This window comes from Cygnus olor, chromosome 11, assembly GCF_009769625.2.
Source record: "Cygnus olor isolate bCygOlo1 chromosome 11, bCygOlo1.pri.v2, whole genome shotgun sequence".
In the NCBI taxonomy this organism is placed as follows: domain Eukaryota; kingdom Metazoa; phylum Chordata; class Aves; order Anseriformes; family Anatidae; genus Cygnus; species Cygnus olor.
Genome location: NC_049179.1, coordinates 11745177 through 11761211, shown reverse-complemented (window position 1 = coordinate 11761211; position 16035 = coordinate 11745177). Strand labels below are relative to the sequence as shown.

The 16035-nt window shown below is 44.2% G+C and overlaps 1 protein-coding gene across 1 annotated transcript; it reads right to left on the bottom strand.

Moving 5' to 3' along the window:
* Positions 1-786: 786 nt before the first annotated feature.
* WHAMM (WASP homolog associated with actin, golgi membranes and microtubules) lies at positions 787-14547 on the bottom strand. Its single transcript, XM_040569387.1, has 10 exons — positions 13971-14547; positions 11745-11918; positions 10294-10444; positions 9591-9760; positions 8573-8738; positions 7422-7609; positions 5888-5974; positions 5708-5803; positions 4880-5339; positions 787-2111 (listed from the first exon to the last, which is right to left on the bottom strand). The coding sequence occupies exons 1-10, from the start codon at positions 14520-14522 to the stop codon at positions 1828-1830; spliced, it is 2328 nt and encodes a 775-aa protein (XP_040425321.1). The 5' UTR covers positions 14523-14547; the 3' UTR covers positions 787-1827.
* Positions 14548-16035: the final 1488 nt, after the last annotated feature.

The window sequence follows — 16035 nt, the reverse complement described above, 5'->3', positions numbered from 1 at the left end:
GAACAGGCCTCAGGGCTTGCTGAAAACACAGCAGATTTGGAAAGATATACGTCGTTCTATTTTGTTTTGTCCCTTTCTTCAGTTCACCCTTTCCACAACCACACCTCAAAACATGAAGCTCAAGAGCCTGTATCTCATGTAACCTTGAGGAAGAGCTCTCTATGTTCGCAATAAGTTTTTGCTCAGCTTCATCCTACTGAAGGATGAGATTTTGTCCTCAGTCCTGTTCTATGTGAGAAATTCAGCACATGGGATGCTGAATTCTGTGCCATAAAATACCCCTGCCCCTCCCCAGCTCAGTGAGGCCTCACACCCAGCTGAGCTTGGCCTTGGCACTCGGTGGCCCTGTGCGCACCAGCTCCCCTCTGCAGGCATTACATCAGAGGTGTCTCGTGCTGATAAAGCATGGGCCTGTGCTTCTGCTGTCACTTTTGTCTGCTTGGTTTGGTGTTAGTGGACAGAAAAAAAAATCTCACTCCCAAAAAAGCAGGTGACAAAATGGTAAAAAATGAATCCCCACCTGTTGCTCCTGTCACGAAAATTGCTGCATTTACTAATTAAATAGATCCATTTACAGTAAAACAGGGATAAGGCACCATATTTGCAAACTTGCTATTGATTTATATTTCATATTTCAGAAAACAAGGGCATTTACATATGCCATTAGCATAACAACATGGCTGCTGTACAGTTGACATTATCAAAATCCAGAGTACTATAGTGCAAGTGAATTTTATGTCACAGCAGAATCTGAAAATGAGAGCACACTGAATCCACTTCTGTCAGGATATATTTTTATTAAGGGTCAGTATAAATTCCAAAAGAAATTGTGAATAATTTTTGTAACTAATTACCCAAAATAGAGTCTTTAAATGAAATGTGGTTGAATTTTTAAATAGTCAGGTTCCAGGCACAATACAAATAACTGTCATTTACAAGGCTATCAGGTAATTTAAATTCAGAGTAGCTATAAACATGTATTGACATTCTCAGTGGAGAAATGCAGCTCTGTTTTACAGGACTACATCCAAGACAATATTATATACAATATTTTGGCCTTCTCCCACACCAACAGTTCATTGCAGCTGCAAACGTATGCAAAACACTTTGCATCTAGAAACACTACATTTAAGCTTCTGGCTAAAAATCAAACTTTTCAGTAATTACTACAGTAGTTTTTATCTCAAACTTGATAGTAATTAACCCATTCAACACTGCTAAGCTCCTTTGTAAGCACACATTTTACAACATGACCATGAGTGGAGCATCCAATGTAGTTATTTGAGTGAACTGTGTTAGACAAGCAACATTTTAAATAAATTTCTGGGCAAAAGAGGTAGGAATGAAAAATTCTGAATTATGCTAAGTGTTCTGGTCTGCCTTTACCATCACATGTTGTGTTATACTTTTATATGACAAAATAGATTTTCAGTTTCATTCCTGAAGAGTTTTGTGTAACCTACAATGTAGTAACAAGCTAAATAATGTATGTTTTACTCTAGTATTTTAGCTGTCTTCTGATGCGGTGAAAATCCTACATACTTGAGCCAGAAATATCAAATAATGCAAATGTATTTTGGAATATATCTCATGCAAAAGTAAGAATCTTGCAAGCATAATTTGGAGTATGATATCTCATGCAAAAATAAGAATCTGTAGTTCCTGTAGAAAACCATCAGGATCCTTTTACTCTACAGAAAATTTTGCACCATGAGAACACATACGCACACAATCACACTTCTTTCATTTTGAAAGATACATTCTTCTATAGTGTGCAAAATGAGACCAATACTCTGTTTCAGTCAGTAGTCTGTTACTTTAAATTGGTTAGCTGTCCCATTCTCCATTATTCTGATCGTTTTCCTCTTCTTCAGAATCAGCAGACATTTTCTTAATTCTCTGGATGGCTGCCTTAATGCTTCTCTCCAGATCATTAGAGGATCCGTTACTGACATCTTTCTCAGTATCTCGATTCACTTTTCTTAGTTTAACTCCCTGCCGTATGGCAGAGAGGATGCTGTCTTTCACAGAGGCATACGGATTTGACCGTTCCACTTTGCGAAGGTGAACTTCACCACGTTTTAGAGAAGCCAAAACCTCATCCATTGTACCTGCAACAGATAAGTGTAATGTTACCAGAAGAAAGATCAAAATAACCACGCTTAAGAGGTAAAGAACCCTACCGATGTGCTCAGGGTTATTCCTCTCATCTTTACTACAGAAAGGAAAAAGAATGGTCCGTTCTGGCACAGACTCTTACAAGCTTCCGCAATGCCAAGCTCTGGAGCTGAGGAGTTGAACCTTTGTATTTTGAACTGAGAATCCAGCACCTCTTCAACATAATACAAGGTTGTGCACTAACGAAGAATCACATACAAACGAGAATGCTTCTTTTTCGTCGTAAATTTATGGGCTTTCAAAAAAAATTACTGAACCAAAAAATCTCTTGTACTTTGTATTAGAAACAATCTACCATTCCTACTAGTTTGCTCAGATGCCTGCTGAGTCTGTCAATTGCATTTTTGCTCAGTCAAGAGAAAAATGAAAAGATCTGAGTAGAAGAGCTTCAAACTACACCACTGAAGTCAGTCAGTAGGAGCTAGATCAGGCCCTAAGCAGGCAGGCAGCTCTTTTTCTGTATGGACTTAAAAAATAATTCCTGTTTTACAACATGATTTAAATCTCAGGCTATGTTTCTGAACTTCATACCGTAAAGAACATCACATTAAGAAAGCTTCTACTTGGTCTCTTAATACATGGTGTAATTTGTGGTTTACTCCTGTTGTTGGATTCTTTGTTGCCAGCATCAGACTGTCAGACAGGGAAGGCAGTTTCCCTGGACAGCAGTCGACTCCTACAGCCACAGGTCCAGACCATCTGTGCTTCACAGCTGAAAGTATTTTTGTCATGCGCAGTGCGCAGAGGGTTATGAGATTAACATCAAGCACTGAAAATAAAACATTCTGCTGAATTCTGTGGTACCTTCAGAGTGATAGATATGCCAGAAAAGGATCAAACAAAGATGCGCAAAGTTGTCTTGAAAAGCCTTCCAGTAAGTTAAGTCTTAAACCTATTAATTGAATGGGCTGCACGGTAAGAGAGTAGTCAGACTAACAAGTAATAAGAGACACTGCCTTTGGGAAGTATGATAATACATTAGAGACTATTTTCAGCACCAGAATATGAACCTCTCCTGGCTTTTCATGTGCAAAGACAAGAGTAGCCAATATATAACACAATGTGTTCACAAAGCTGTTGCAGTATGTTCTTATGGCAATAATTTATCAATTACTACTACACCAATTAACATGCTGTTTTTCTTCATAAAATGTGTATGCAACTTATTGGATCTCTCCAATGAGCAAAAAAGTATTTTTCTTATCTAAAATTAATGAAACATCAATGCTAGGCTGTGAGTGGTAGTAAATATTAGCTACTATCAAGGCTGTTCCAGTAGCAGTCAGAATACTCTGGTGTACAACTCCTGTTGCTCATCAAAGGTTTTTATGAGCTTCTGTGGTACAGTAATCCCATGGACCTCTCAGCCTGAAGCTAACACACTGATCCACTGGATGCACAGTGGTTTGTCATGGTAACCTGACTGCATCTCAGCCCTTCAACTGCTTGTACTTCCTCACACCTTGGAAGAACTAAAAATGCTGAACTTTCCTCGTTGTTTCTGCCTGTGGTTTGCCTTTTAACTGAGGGGATACAAAGGCTGCTTAGATGTATTGTGAACAGTCTGAAAAGGAATGTACTACATTTAAAGACCTGCTTCAGTCTAGTATAAGCTCTACTGTGAAAAATGACAATAAAAAATTGCTGCCTTCCAACTTAGATCAATCTGCCTGACATAGTAAGAATATCTGCTTGCTTTAGAGGCAAAAATAAGCCTGTTAGCAGGATGTAACCAGTGCAGCCTTGAGAGGCTGCTGAACTCTATTCTCATTCAAACTACTGCGTTTCAATTGCAGAGTTCAGCCTTCAATTATACCTGCAGGATCTTACTAACAAAGCAGAGGTGTAACAGAGCAGAATTTTTGCCCTAGGAATGCAAGTATGCCAAAGCTATCCATCTGCCTTTCAAATCCTGGCTGAATTCTGCATGAATTCTCTTAAGAAACCTTTATTTAGAAACAAAGCAAACCATAAATGGACACAGGCTGTGCATACCTTAGAAATGCAAGCAGCCCAGCTGCTAGCTCTGTAGTACGGAAATCACAAACACTAAAGAATAGCCTTAGCACAACCACAGATTTACCCACAGTAGTCTTCTCACTGGACAGGTGATTAATCCACCATCAAAATGACACATTCATTTCAACTGCTGGAAAATTGTGGCAAGAGTAAGTCTGGTAATAAAGACTGCTTCTCATCAGCACGAGTAACACAAATCCCCTCTCCCCTTGGAATTTCCTCTGACACCTTTCTACCTACTACACCAGTGGGATCATGAGAAATACAGGTCTTGAATTAAGATCTCCTCAGAACTGGTAGTGCTGTCATTAAGCATGACTTAATCTAACTTGTAAGGCTGTACTTTACAGATGTCAGATTACAGCAGAAATTCAAGTTCAAACAGGGTAAAAGATTGACCAGAATGTCCAACTTGACAGCATTTCCCAAAAACACTGAGTGACACGCTCCGGAAGTCAGGACCCTGGTGAAGCACATCAAACTGGATCAACGAATCAGTTACTCATTCAGGGTCCTGAGTAACAGTCAGTGTTATTGTATGTGGTCTCAATCAAAGCTTTCTCAGGGCTCCATTCTCTTGAGTGAGAGTGCACACTACTACTGGCCAGAAACAGAGGGAGGGAAAACTGAAAAATACAAACAATGAAAAATGAAAAACACCAGTCAACGTGAGCCTACTTACCTATGCAATTATTTATAGACCTCATGGATGAGTCATCCTGTTTGTGCAGTGCAGAGCTTCCTGCAGGGCCATCAGCTCTAAGGGGAAGTGGCTTGTCCTCTACTGGAGATCGTGTCTTTAAATGGAGAGGTAAGGGAGGAGGTGGGGGCGGAGGTGGTAGACATGGCGGTGGTGGAGGGGAGGATGGAGAGACCACCAACTCTTCATTGTCCTTTTGTTGCTTTGATTCACCAGCAGTAACAAGAATCTGGACAGGTATATCTGCTGGGATATTCTCCTGTGGAGCTTCTGATGCTTTGGTTTCTACTATCAGCAAGCTCTTTGGCTGCTCTGGTGCTGGCCTTGTTCTTGATGAAGGTGGAGGGCACGGTACTGCAGCCCGTTGGGTGACACTTCGTGGCAACCCGTGACTGAGAGGTTGTGGACAAGATGTTTTCAGCACAACATGAGCTGGACACTTCTAAAAAAAAGAACAAATTGTAAAGCAGAGTCACATCTCCATTGGCTTGGCCAAAACAGCATCCCCAAAGAGACAAAAAGCCACAGAGCACAAACCTGTACCACTCAAGGAAAACACTGAACACTGACCACATTTAAAAGAACATAAAGGTATTTCTTTCAAAGTCATTTCCTCATTTCTATTCTTTGCAGCAGGCTCTGCACTAGTCTGTCCACTACTTCCTTAGTGGACTGAATCCTCATTACAGGCAATCCTTTCAGGCTACCCAAACAGTGGTCTCCGATTTGGATCATGCTCACTTGTGAGCAATGGCTACTTTCTGATGTGTTCTGACACCATTTAGGACTACTGCAGTTTGTATTACTTACCTCCCTGAATGTCTTCAGCCTCTCCAGTGTTTTCTGACGTTCCTGGCTTATCCAAGCTTTTTTCTTTTTCTCCTCTTCTTTTTGCTTGTCTCTTTTCTGCATTAAAACACAAGTAAGTGAACATTTACGTGTGAAAACAAGCAGCTGCCAGGTCCTCCAAGGCTGCTATTTAGTACTCACTATCTGTATGCTGTGATGCTGCAGGAAGCGTTTCTTGCTCTCTTCTGCCTGTTGCAGTCTCTGTCGATGGTTCGCTTCACATTGATCCTGGCAGAACAGCAAAATTCATGCAGTGCTTGGTCAGTTCACGTTCACCGTGTGCCATCTGTGCCACTAACTCCCATGCACAAGCCACTAACGATGACCAATGCCAAGTGCTTGGCTGTGCCATGAAGGATGGCTAAGCTCAACAGGTGGCAGATGTGAGACCCTGAAGGTGATTTACGCAGGACTCCTTCATGGCTAAAGCCAATGAGATTTTTTTTATCCTAACTAACGAGAGGGTTATTCATGCTCCAGATGGAGTATACGCAGATCTTAACAGATCCCTCTGTCTTACATTTAGACTAAAAAAAAAAGGCAGCAACAAACTGAAGAAATTTCACCCAAGTACCACCTAGAGGAATGGGGCACTAAGACATGAGAAAGAAGGCAAGAAGGAAGTTAGAAGGGCACTGCACAAATACAGGGCTACTTTCCCTCTGTCCGTTATCTGCCATAGCTCCTACGTACGAAGGTGAGGGAAGCAAAGGTATGTGAAGCACGACAAATGCCTAACAGGGGTACGTTTTGTCAGTAACAAAGTGCCTCAGAGAAACTGCAGGCTTCAGGATTTTCTCCAGGAGTCGCTATTTGTCACTGTACAGAGGGGAATTATCCACATGGCTGTGTAAGCATTTGCAAATCATCTGGCATTCGGCTGTAGTGTTATGTAACCAACAGACAGCAATTAAGTGAATGAAAACAGAAGCAAAGGAAGTGTCTGCCAAGGAAGCAGTTGCAAGCAAGAGACAATGATCATTCACAAAGCATTTCCAGTGTCATTCCCATTTTGTCCGGGCTAGCAAGGGGCAAATGGCCAGACAGACTTGAGCTTAAACTCTGCTCTCTGCCTCAGCAAAACTGTGCAGGTATAAGGTAAGTCCAGCTCACTGGGAAGGTTCATGAGAGTCAACTGTGATCTCAACTTGTGTCTTCCTACTGTTCTGCTTCAAATAGGAAAAAAGGGAAAAAAATGCCTTTTGCACAGAACTGAGAGGCTGGAGGGAGAATTGCAGTAGTCAGATCTCCCCTTCCCTCCCATTCAAAGGTAATATAAGCATCACTGTGTGGGTTGTTCTGTCAGTGCAGCCTCCTTCATTGCAGGCCAGGTTTTCTCCTGTGCTGCAACTGCTTTGTGAAAGGCTACCAGGGCAAAGCTCCAGCTGGCCACAGCAGGGCTCTGCATGAGGTTCAGCTCATAGGGGAACACCTCCTGGGTCACCCACGTAAGTCTGTGCTCTCAATATACTTGAGAGGCACTTGCACCACACAGTGGAGAGTAAAGTTGGCTTAAAATCACATTGCCCCTCTTTCTGTTTAGGAGGCCTTGGCACCACATCACGTATCATCTTGTACGCTCCACCCAAACCCTTGTTGATTCCTGTCCATCCCTCGTGAGTCAACACTCATGACATCAGCTACAGAAAATGCACATCTCCAGGACTGCATTTACTTTTTTGTTCCTGAGGTAGGCTCTCCTCGCACAGACAGTCCCACGCTTTGTCTCCAACTGCTTAATCTTCTGCCTCAGCATCGTCATTTCTGACAAGTTAGCGTAATGTTGTTCCATTGTCTGTTCAATGACCTTGAGCTCCTCAGGATTTTCACATGTATCATAGTAAACAACTTCATCCTGTTTCTCTAGAAAGGCATTTGGCATTTTTTTAAAAACCCAAAAATTGCCACAGTTATTTAAACATTTAAAGAACTAATGACATTTTAAAAGCCACTGAAGGCAGTGAGTTAGTTATTAGAAAGTGTAATGCTCCAGAACCGAGCTTGGTCCTTCAAAGTCTTACGCAAACACGTCATGTTACTCACAGGGGTGCTTCGCAGGATCAAATTTATGATGTTAGCATTTGTTGTTATTTAGCTTCCTCTTTCAAATGTCTCTGTGCGTTAACTCCTACCTTCACTGACTGGAGTTTTCCTGGAAAACTCCAGACTGTTCTAATCAACACTGGGTGACTTATTTTATTATTTACCAGGTTTTAATTATGCAACAAGCAGGAGTGATGTTTACCTCAGGGCGTACACAGTAATAGAGAATTCATAGAGCAAGAATAAACATAAACAAGACTGATGCCTATTTTTGTCATAAATACGTTATGAACAGACACTTAAACGGAATATAAACAGCACTCAAGTAGCATCTAGCTATAATCACTTCTTTTTGTCATTACAGAAGTATTTTGCCATTTCTACGTGTGAAATTACAACAGATTTGTGAAGAAATCAGGACCCATTACAGCAGGTCACAATTTCCACAGTTTCTATACAAAGATTCTGTAAATACATGATCAGTAAACATTTGCAATGGAAGTTACTCCACATGCCAAACCAGTGAGCGCATGCATTTATCACAGCTGCTGTCAAGATGAGCTATCAGTACAGCTTTCTTTTTGAAAACTTGTGTTATCAATTAAGTGTCAGAAGGCCAAATAACAGATGCTACAGCACCTATGTTTTCCAGTGATGCTTTCTACTAGTGAGACTTAAGTAAGAAAAAAATATATTTTTTTTTAATATATTATACAAAGACAGAGCTGTCATACCACCACTCCTGTGTTTTGGATATGTCCTTAAGTATTTCTTTAGTCTTACCTTTGATCTGCCTCCTTAAAGCATCCAACTGTACAATGAGCAGCATCTCTTCATGTTTCAATACCTCAAGCTGTACATTATATAATTCTAGTTGGGTTTCATAATAATGTATTTCTAGCTCCTCCACCACAGTTAGATTCTCTTCTTTTTCATCAAGGTTCTCCATCTGTACAGCCCCAAATAGAAAATAAAAAGCATTAATAACAAAATAAGCACATGGGAAACAAGCACGAGTTAATCTACACAGATGCCCAAGTATCTGCGCAGAGCCTGGCCTAACTGGTAGCTGCTTAGGTGCTTTGGTAGGGAAATAACATAACATTAGAAAAGGATTGGAGCAGAACTCCAAGGAGCAGAGTCTCATTAGCCTAAAGTTGCAATTTTACCTGAAGTCTACCACAAAAGACTTCATTATAACCTGCACAAATAACGTTACTACTACTCTTGGAAAATAAAAATCAGGTATTTCTAGCAGCAGTTAGATAGCATCAAATAGGAAAAATCAGAAAATTAAAATTAAGTAAATATCTCAATTTTGAAGTGTCCACTGAAGATAATAGCTGCTCTTTATCTCCCTAGAACTAACAATTTTAAAGGTTAGTGCCATAAATGCTAACATGATACTTGAAATGTAATCGTTTATCTTAACCTTTCCTAAATGTCTTCATGTGTGCAGGAGCAATTTAAAAAAAACTGGAAACAAGCATTTTTTCATAACTTAAAACCATGCTGAAAACCATCTAGTTCAAGCTGTTTGCTTGTTAAATTATTTTTTTCCCTAAACTGTGCAGAAACACTAGGTTATTATGGTTTTAATTTTGAAGTATTTACGCATATTTGGGTCAGCTCTGCAACCCTGTAAAATACTACGCATAGAATGCAGGTGCTTTGCTGAAAGAGGCCTTTCTCAGCTGTTTCATAGACAAGGAGTTTGAAAGTCTCCCCATGACCTCTTTGGTAGATTTTGATCAGCCTTTCAAAAAACGTTGACAGAAAGGGAGGCTTTGCAGGGTCTTACATTTTTCTGAATGGCAGCTCTCTTCTGTTTCACGCATAGTTCTCTTGCCCTCAGATGCTGAAGGGTTTCTTTAGCTAACATACATTTCAGGTTTTCTAGTCGTGGCAAAGCTGATGCCCAGGTGGCTTTACCAAATCTTTCCTGATCTTGTTCCATCTGTTTCTGCATTGCTGCACATTAAAACATTGAAATAAGATGAGAGAAATGCAGTAAACTAATAACACTAGCGCATTTCTACTAGAGCTGCTATAGTAAAAGTGCTGATACTGCTAAACAATTTCTGAATCTCCTTTAGAAATTACAAGAATAAAACATTAAATTTATGATTTTGTATATGTAAGCAAAATGTTTCATTGTAGCACAGATATGCCGTAAGAGTTACACAGTGATCTACTCAGTTAACACACTGAAATCCTTGATGCTTGTACACCAAGGGTTAAAAGCATGCGTGTTTTTTGTTTAGAGATTTGCAGCTGTTAAGTCTCAGTCCTTGATAATGTTTGTGTGAAAGCAAAACGCAAAGTGTAAATCAAATTGGTTAAATGATGTAAATCTTAGGTGAATAAAATGTTTCTTTATTAAACTGGACACTCACCCTAACATCAGGGATCTGCCAAGGGAGACTAGTAAAGGTGCTAAGAGGAGCTACCAGTACCCTAGATCAAGTATTTAGGAAACCTTTTGTGTAAATCATTCTGATTACCTGCCAGAGCCTTTACAGTTTCCTTGAAGTAGTTCACAGTTATATCCTGAATGGAGCACACAGCATTCTCAGCTCGCTTAGTCCATTCTTCAGCATCTTTCTGCAAAGCTGCTACTCTTTTAGGCCCCAAATTATCATACTGCAAAGATTTCTGCAAGGAGACAGAATTCTCAGTTATCAGCTGGTTACCATAGTGGTGCAGCCCACATTATGCTGCGCTGACAGACAATTCAAGCAAGGCACAGCTCAGTGGCAAACATGACCTTCTCCTCACCTGCCACAAAGTGAATCACTGCTCATGCTTGTGCATTACCCTGTTCCTCATTCTCTGGTTAACTCAGAACCTTTGCTCCCTAATCATGACTTTAACATTCACTTTCGATTAGTGAATTGGGTTATTTAAGAAAAATACTTCTTAAAATATTTTTAAACTACCATCTTAAAAATCACGACCAACAGAAGTGTTTTAGTTGTTACTAAAAGTAACCCAGAAACACTCTTCTACGTGCAATGTTCTCTTCTATTTTTCCCCCACGTGTTGACAGCACTTCGCACTGTCAGGTTTCTCCAGCTTGGCAGACTTTCACATGGGAACAGGGATAAAGAAAAGAAACAGAGTATTTTCAAGTCCAAAGAGAGCACATGGGTACAAGCCTAGTATTCAAATCCTTCTTTTTTTAAAAATCTAGATTTCATGAGCCTAAGCACCCCTTTGAATTATTTATATAGAAGCCAACTTTGTGTTTCATCCATTCCGATTTTCATTTTACAGCATACTTACAACAGTTCAGCTCTTTTCTGGAACATTAACAGCTCATTTAAATTTGAACAGACCATTTAAGGAAAAATCAAAATAGTAGATGGCACTCTTTTCCAGGGATATCATAACTTTCAGTAAGTGTTTCCAGTTTAAGATGCACATAAAATTAAATTAACAAAGTGGTAAGTCTGAGTCTGTACTTCTAATAGGCTGTAGCAGCAATCGAGAACTGCTTTGGGTGGTAAGGTCTCCCCTGCCTTCTGTTCTACTCCACAGCTGAGGTAACGTGGTGTCCCAGCACTGGGGGGATGGCATTCTCAATGTCACAAACTAATCCCACTGAACGAAGGCTACTTATATCTCTGTAAATTCAGCTCACCAAAGAATAACCCACAGACAGGTGGGGAAGTTTTCCTTTAAAGTCCTCAAAACGTAGGGAAGGGGAACGCTGGTGGAATATGGTTGCATTTCTATTCAAGCCAATACCACAGACTCTGAGATCTCCTGAGAGTGGTTCTACCCTAACTCTGAATTTCTCTGTCATGTTTGGTGGATTTGCAGAAGGGGGGGGGGGGGGAAGTAGGTGAAGACAAAACTAGAGAATTTTAAGTAATTTGAGCCTAAACTGCTCCAAGAGCAGCCGATGCCCCGCTATGTAACTTGACCTTTCACTTGATAAGGGCAGACCCACCAGGATTTCCAGTTTGTACAGTGTCGCCAGTTCTCGCATATCTCTGAAGGGCTGCAGCAAATACTGGTAGAACTGCGTTGCCATGGTTACCAAATCCTGATAAGCTTCGTCTTCTTCTTCATAAACCTTCATCAAAGCCACCATTGTGTCAGCACTTTTATGCTGCTGGAGAACCTAGGGGGATAAAAGGTAAATAAGAGTTGGCTGGTTTGCATTTGTGTGTGCTGACTGCTGACGAGCTTCGGTGGAAAGAACCTGCTGTTTATCTCTGGATGGAATAGGCAAGGCTTCCCAGCAAGCCAGGCAGTCAGTAGCCACCCCCAGCAGGAAATATCATTAACACCACACTCCTAAGGGCGCTAATTGCTGCATATTGCATTAGGAGACTGCAAGGAACATCAGGCACGTCAGGAATTCCAGTAGCTGCGTGCAGGTGACTTGGTCACTGCTTTTTGGAAACATGAGTGGTAAATGGGAATTCTGAGGACTGGAAGGACAAGGAAAGTTTTTGCATCTCTTCCACAATTACTGGATGCCTGCTAATGAGTTTCTGGATCCCAAATTTCATATTTGGCAATGGAAACACCAGACTGCCATCTAAAAATAATAATTCAGAACCAGATTCCTGCTCCTGATATAACCTGCAGTTAAGTTCCTTTATCATTTGCACAATTTGTGATAGCTTTCTCTAATCTCAGTCCTAGCAATATTACTTCGTAACCTGTAATTCTTCCAGTGAATGACTCTCTGACACATCAGTCCCCATCTGAGATCTTTATCTGCTCCTTTGACAAAAATGAAGTTGGGAGCTTCCCCTCAATTCCTTGTGCTTATTGGCACCAATCAAAACTTCAAAAACCCTTCTTTGACAGCAGCTGCCAGAGACCATGGCGCACTACACACCAGGACATGGTGACATGGTGAGCCAGCTGGAGGAGCACAGCTGAGCTCTGCTGAGGAACACAGACCTTCCTGAAAGGACACTGCTTGCTCTACGGCTCCTTACGGGAAGGGAACAGGGGGTGTTTGGTGCTAAAAGTGGGGGAAAAAAGACTCAGAAACATGGGCTTGATTGTGCCTCAACTGAAAAGCACTAGTATTAAACTATCACCTTTGCTCTTGCCCACTGGGTCTGGGTAAGAAAGATCGCAGCAGCAAGAGTCCCAGCTGCAGAGCAACCTTCCCAGGGAAGGTCTGTGGAAGTAAGCCCAAGGGCACTGCCTGCCCATCCCCTCCCCAGGCCCAGCGCATTGGAACAAAAGGATACGAACTGCAGCATTTCTGATAATCCTAGAAGTCCTGTGGCCCCTTACACATTTCCAGGAGCCCACAGTAGCTCACAGCCCCAGGGCTCACCTGTAGCAGTTTACCAAACACACACAGCATCAACGCCTAACAGAAACACAGTGGTTCACTTTCTGGTTCCCCTAGTCCAGCAAACAGTGAGGGTCATGCTGCTCCTGGAGGATGTTTATAGTGCACAAAGGGAAATTATTTGTGAAATGCACAAGTCACCTCCTGGGAAAGGAGGAGCTTATGGCACCAAAAGGAGAAAGGGCTAACAATTAGTTCATACAACCGTCAGGCCAGACTTTGGCACTTAAGAACTCTGACCACAAAACACCTATCTGGCATAGGGCAGCAGCTTAGCTTGGTTTTACTGAAGAACTTGACCAAGAATCCCCCAGCGAAAGGCATCACTGCAAAGAGGCTGACACCTTCATAAAGAGGTTAGAGAGCTATGGCACGGCTGTACTTTCACTTCTGGTTGTCATTCCACTCAGTGCACAACACCGCTGGATATTTTTAGCAACGTGTTCTTGTTGGAGCACTTGCAGCTTAAGCAAGCCCCCAATGTCTTACACTCACTGCCGGCTGAGCTGGGTTATTCCCCACTTAATAAAGCCGGGCTTGCACAGAGTGAGGACGCTGTACTTGAGAGCACCGCCTTAGCGGTTCCTGGGCACCCGAACTGTTTGTGTAAGCACTCAGCCGAGCGCCGGGCAGGCCCAGGAGCAGGACGACATTACAGACACCCCCTCGCTCCCTCCCACCACCCCATCGTGAGCTGGAGCACCCAAGGCTCCTGCAGCTGAGCACCATGCCCGACCCCAAGGCTCCACCACCGGGGTACGAGCACCGGCGAGCCCCGTTCGGGGCCACCCCGTGCCGGGAAGCGGCGGCCCCGCTGTCCCAACCCCCTTCCCACCCCCGTGGGGCCCGTACCCGCCGCAGGGCCTCCTTGGCCCGGGCCAGGTGCCCTCGCAGGGCCCTCCCGCGGAGCTCGCGGAGGCTCTCGAAGTACTCCTCGTCGCGGGGCCGCTCGGCGGCGAAGAGGGCGTCCAGCAGCACGCCGCCGCCGCACAGCTCCAGGGCCCAGCCCAGGTAGCGCTCCAGCGCCCGGCACAGCTCCTGCGCCTCCGCCTCGCCCGGCGCCGGGGCGCCGCCGGGGAACAGCACGGCCCAGAGCCCGCCGGCGGAGCGGGGCAGGGCGGGGAAGGCGGGCTCCAGGCGCGGGCACACGGCCGCCAGCTGCCGGTGGACGCCGCGCAGGGCCGGCGCCGAGAAGAGCCCGGCCCAGCTCCGCGGGGCTTCCTCCTCCTCCTCCTCCTCCGCCGCCGCCGCCCCCGCCCGGCCGTGGCAGGTGACGGCGAACGCGTCCTCCGCGGCGTTCCAGCCCACCAGGAAGCGGAGCCGCGGCGGCGGCTGCGGCGGGGCGAAGGCGGTGTCGCGCACGGCCACCCAGCCCTCCAGGCTGTCCGCCCCGGGCTCCGCCATGGCGCCGCGGGGCCGCCCGGAACCCGGCCCCGGCCGCCTTAACCAGGGGCGGAGCACAGCGCGCCGCTCCCATTGGCGGGGCGCCGCGAGGGGGCGGGGACTAACGGGGTGGGTGGGGGCTACGGGGAGGGTGGGCGGGGACTCCGCGGGGTGGGTGGGGCTTCCGGGGGCGGGTGGGGCTTCCGGGGGGTGGGCGGGGCGAGCGGCACCTCACGAAGCGGAGTGGAAATAAATAAATAATGGCGGGCGAACGGCTGGGGAGTGAGGGCTGAGGGGTAGGCGTGTACGAAGGCGTGGTGTGTGGAAAAAAACACATAGAATCAGTAAGGTTGGAAAAGACCGTCAAGTTCATCTGGTCCAACTGTCCCGCTACCACCAAGATCACCCACTAAGCCATGTCCCTAAGCACCACATCCAACCTTTCCTTGAACACCACCAGGGACGGTGATTCCACCACCTCCCTAGGCAACCCGTTACAATGCTCTCACTACTCTATTATTTTTATTAAATATTTATTATTATTTAAAATAATAATATTATTATTTTATATTATCTATTATTTATATTATTTAATACTAATTATTATTTAATAATAATTATTATTATTTTACTATTATTTTATTAAATAAAAATAATAAGAAAGTTGTTTTTTTCGTGAAAAGCAGCGGGCAGAGCACATCAGCCGAGTGCGAGGCAGCACCACCACCTTCCCTCAGGGAGAGGGGAGCAGGGCGCACCTCAGGGGCCGCCGCCATCTTCCTGCACTGCTGTGGTGTCAGTTGTTCACTGCCCTGGCCACAGCCACAGAAAGCCGCCATGTGCCAGCAGTCTTCTTTCTCTACAGCCACCATCCCCCAAATCTCTCTTCTTTTCTTCACCAACACAACCCCACACTTTTGCACCTGAGGTGCAAAATTTGAGGCGCCCAGTGGCTGAGGCCACACACCACCTCCCCACACTGAGGCTGCCCTGGGCGGGCTCCCCGCTCCTGTGCAGGCTGGCAGCTCTGGGGGTTTGTCTAAATCCAGTCCCAAAAGATGGTCCCCCAATACTGGAGTGCCAAATGAGGCCAGGTCCTGTAGAGGATTGCTCCTCAGCCTCGCAAATATCCCACCCTTTCTTGGCAGTTGAATGACTTCAGGAGGATGGCAGCGTGCATCGGCCTGCTCCAAGAAGGCCCCATGAAAGGACCTGCGGGCCTCGGAGGGGAGCGGGAAGTGAAGTGGCTTTTTGTCTAGCACATATCTCTCATTCTGGCATTGTGTGCAAGGCAGAATTTAATTTACGGTAAACAAAATGCTATGTGCTAGTCTTTGGAAGTAAAGCTGCCACTACTAATTTTTCAACAGATGAAGGCCTGTGAGATTTTGTAGATTAACAGCACAGAGGCATAAATAAGTTCCCATCTGAAAAATTAATAAAATCTGTCTGACAGCATAAATGTTAACATTCCTGCAAAGGCGACATCAGTTACGTGAAAACATCATTTCTGCTCTGATCTCACAGATGATAG

Excerpts from the sequence above, each read along its gene's own strand:
- WHAMM (XM_040569387.1), bottom strand. The coding sequence starts at position 14,522 with ATGGCGGAGCCCGGGGCGGACAGCCTGGAGGGCTGGGTGGCCGTGCGC. Across the intron at positions 11,919-13,970 it reads CCAAGGAGGCCCTGCGGCGG|GTTCTCCAGCAGCATAAAAG; the intron begins GTACGGGCCCCA and ends TTATCCCCCTAG. Across the intron at positions 5,804-5,887 it reads AGCATCACAGCATACAGATA|AAAAGAGACAAGCAAAAAGA; the intron begins GTGAGTACTAAA and ends GTTTTAATGCAG.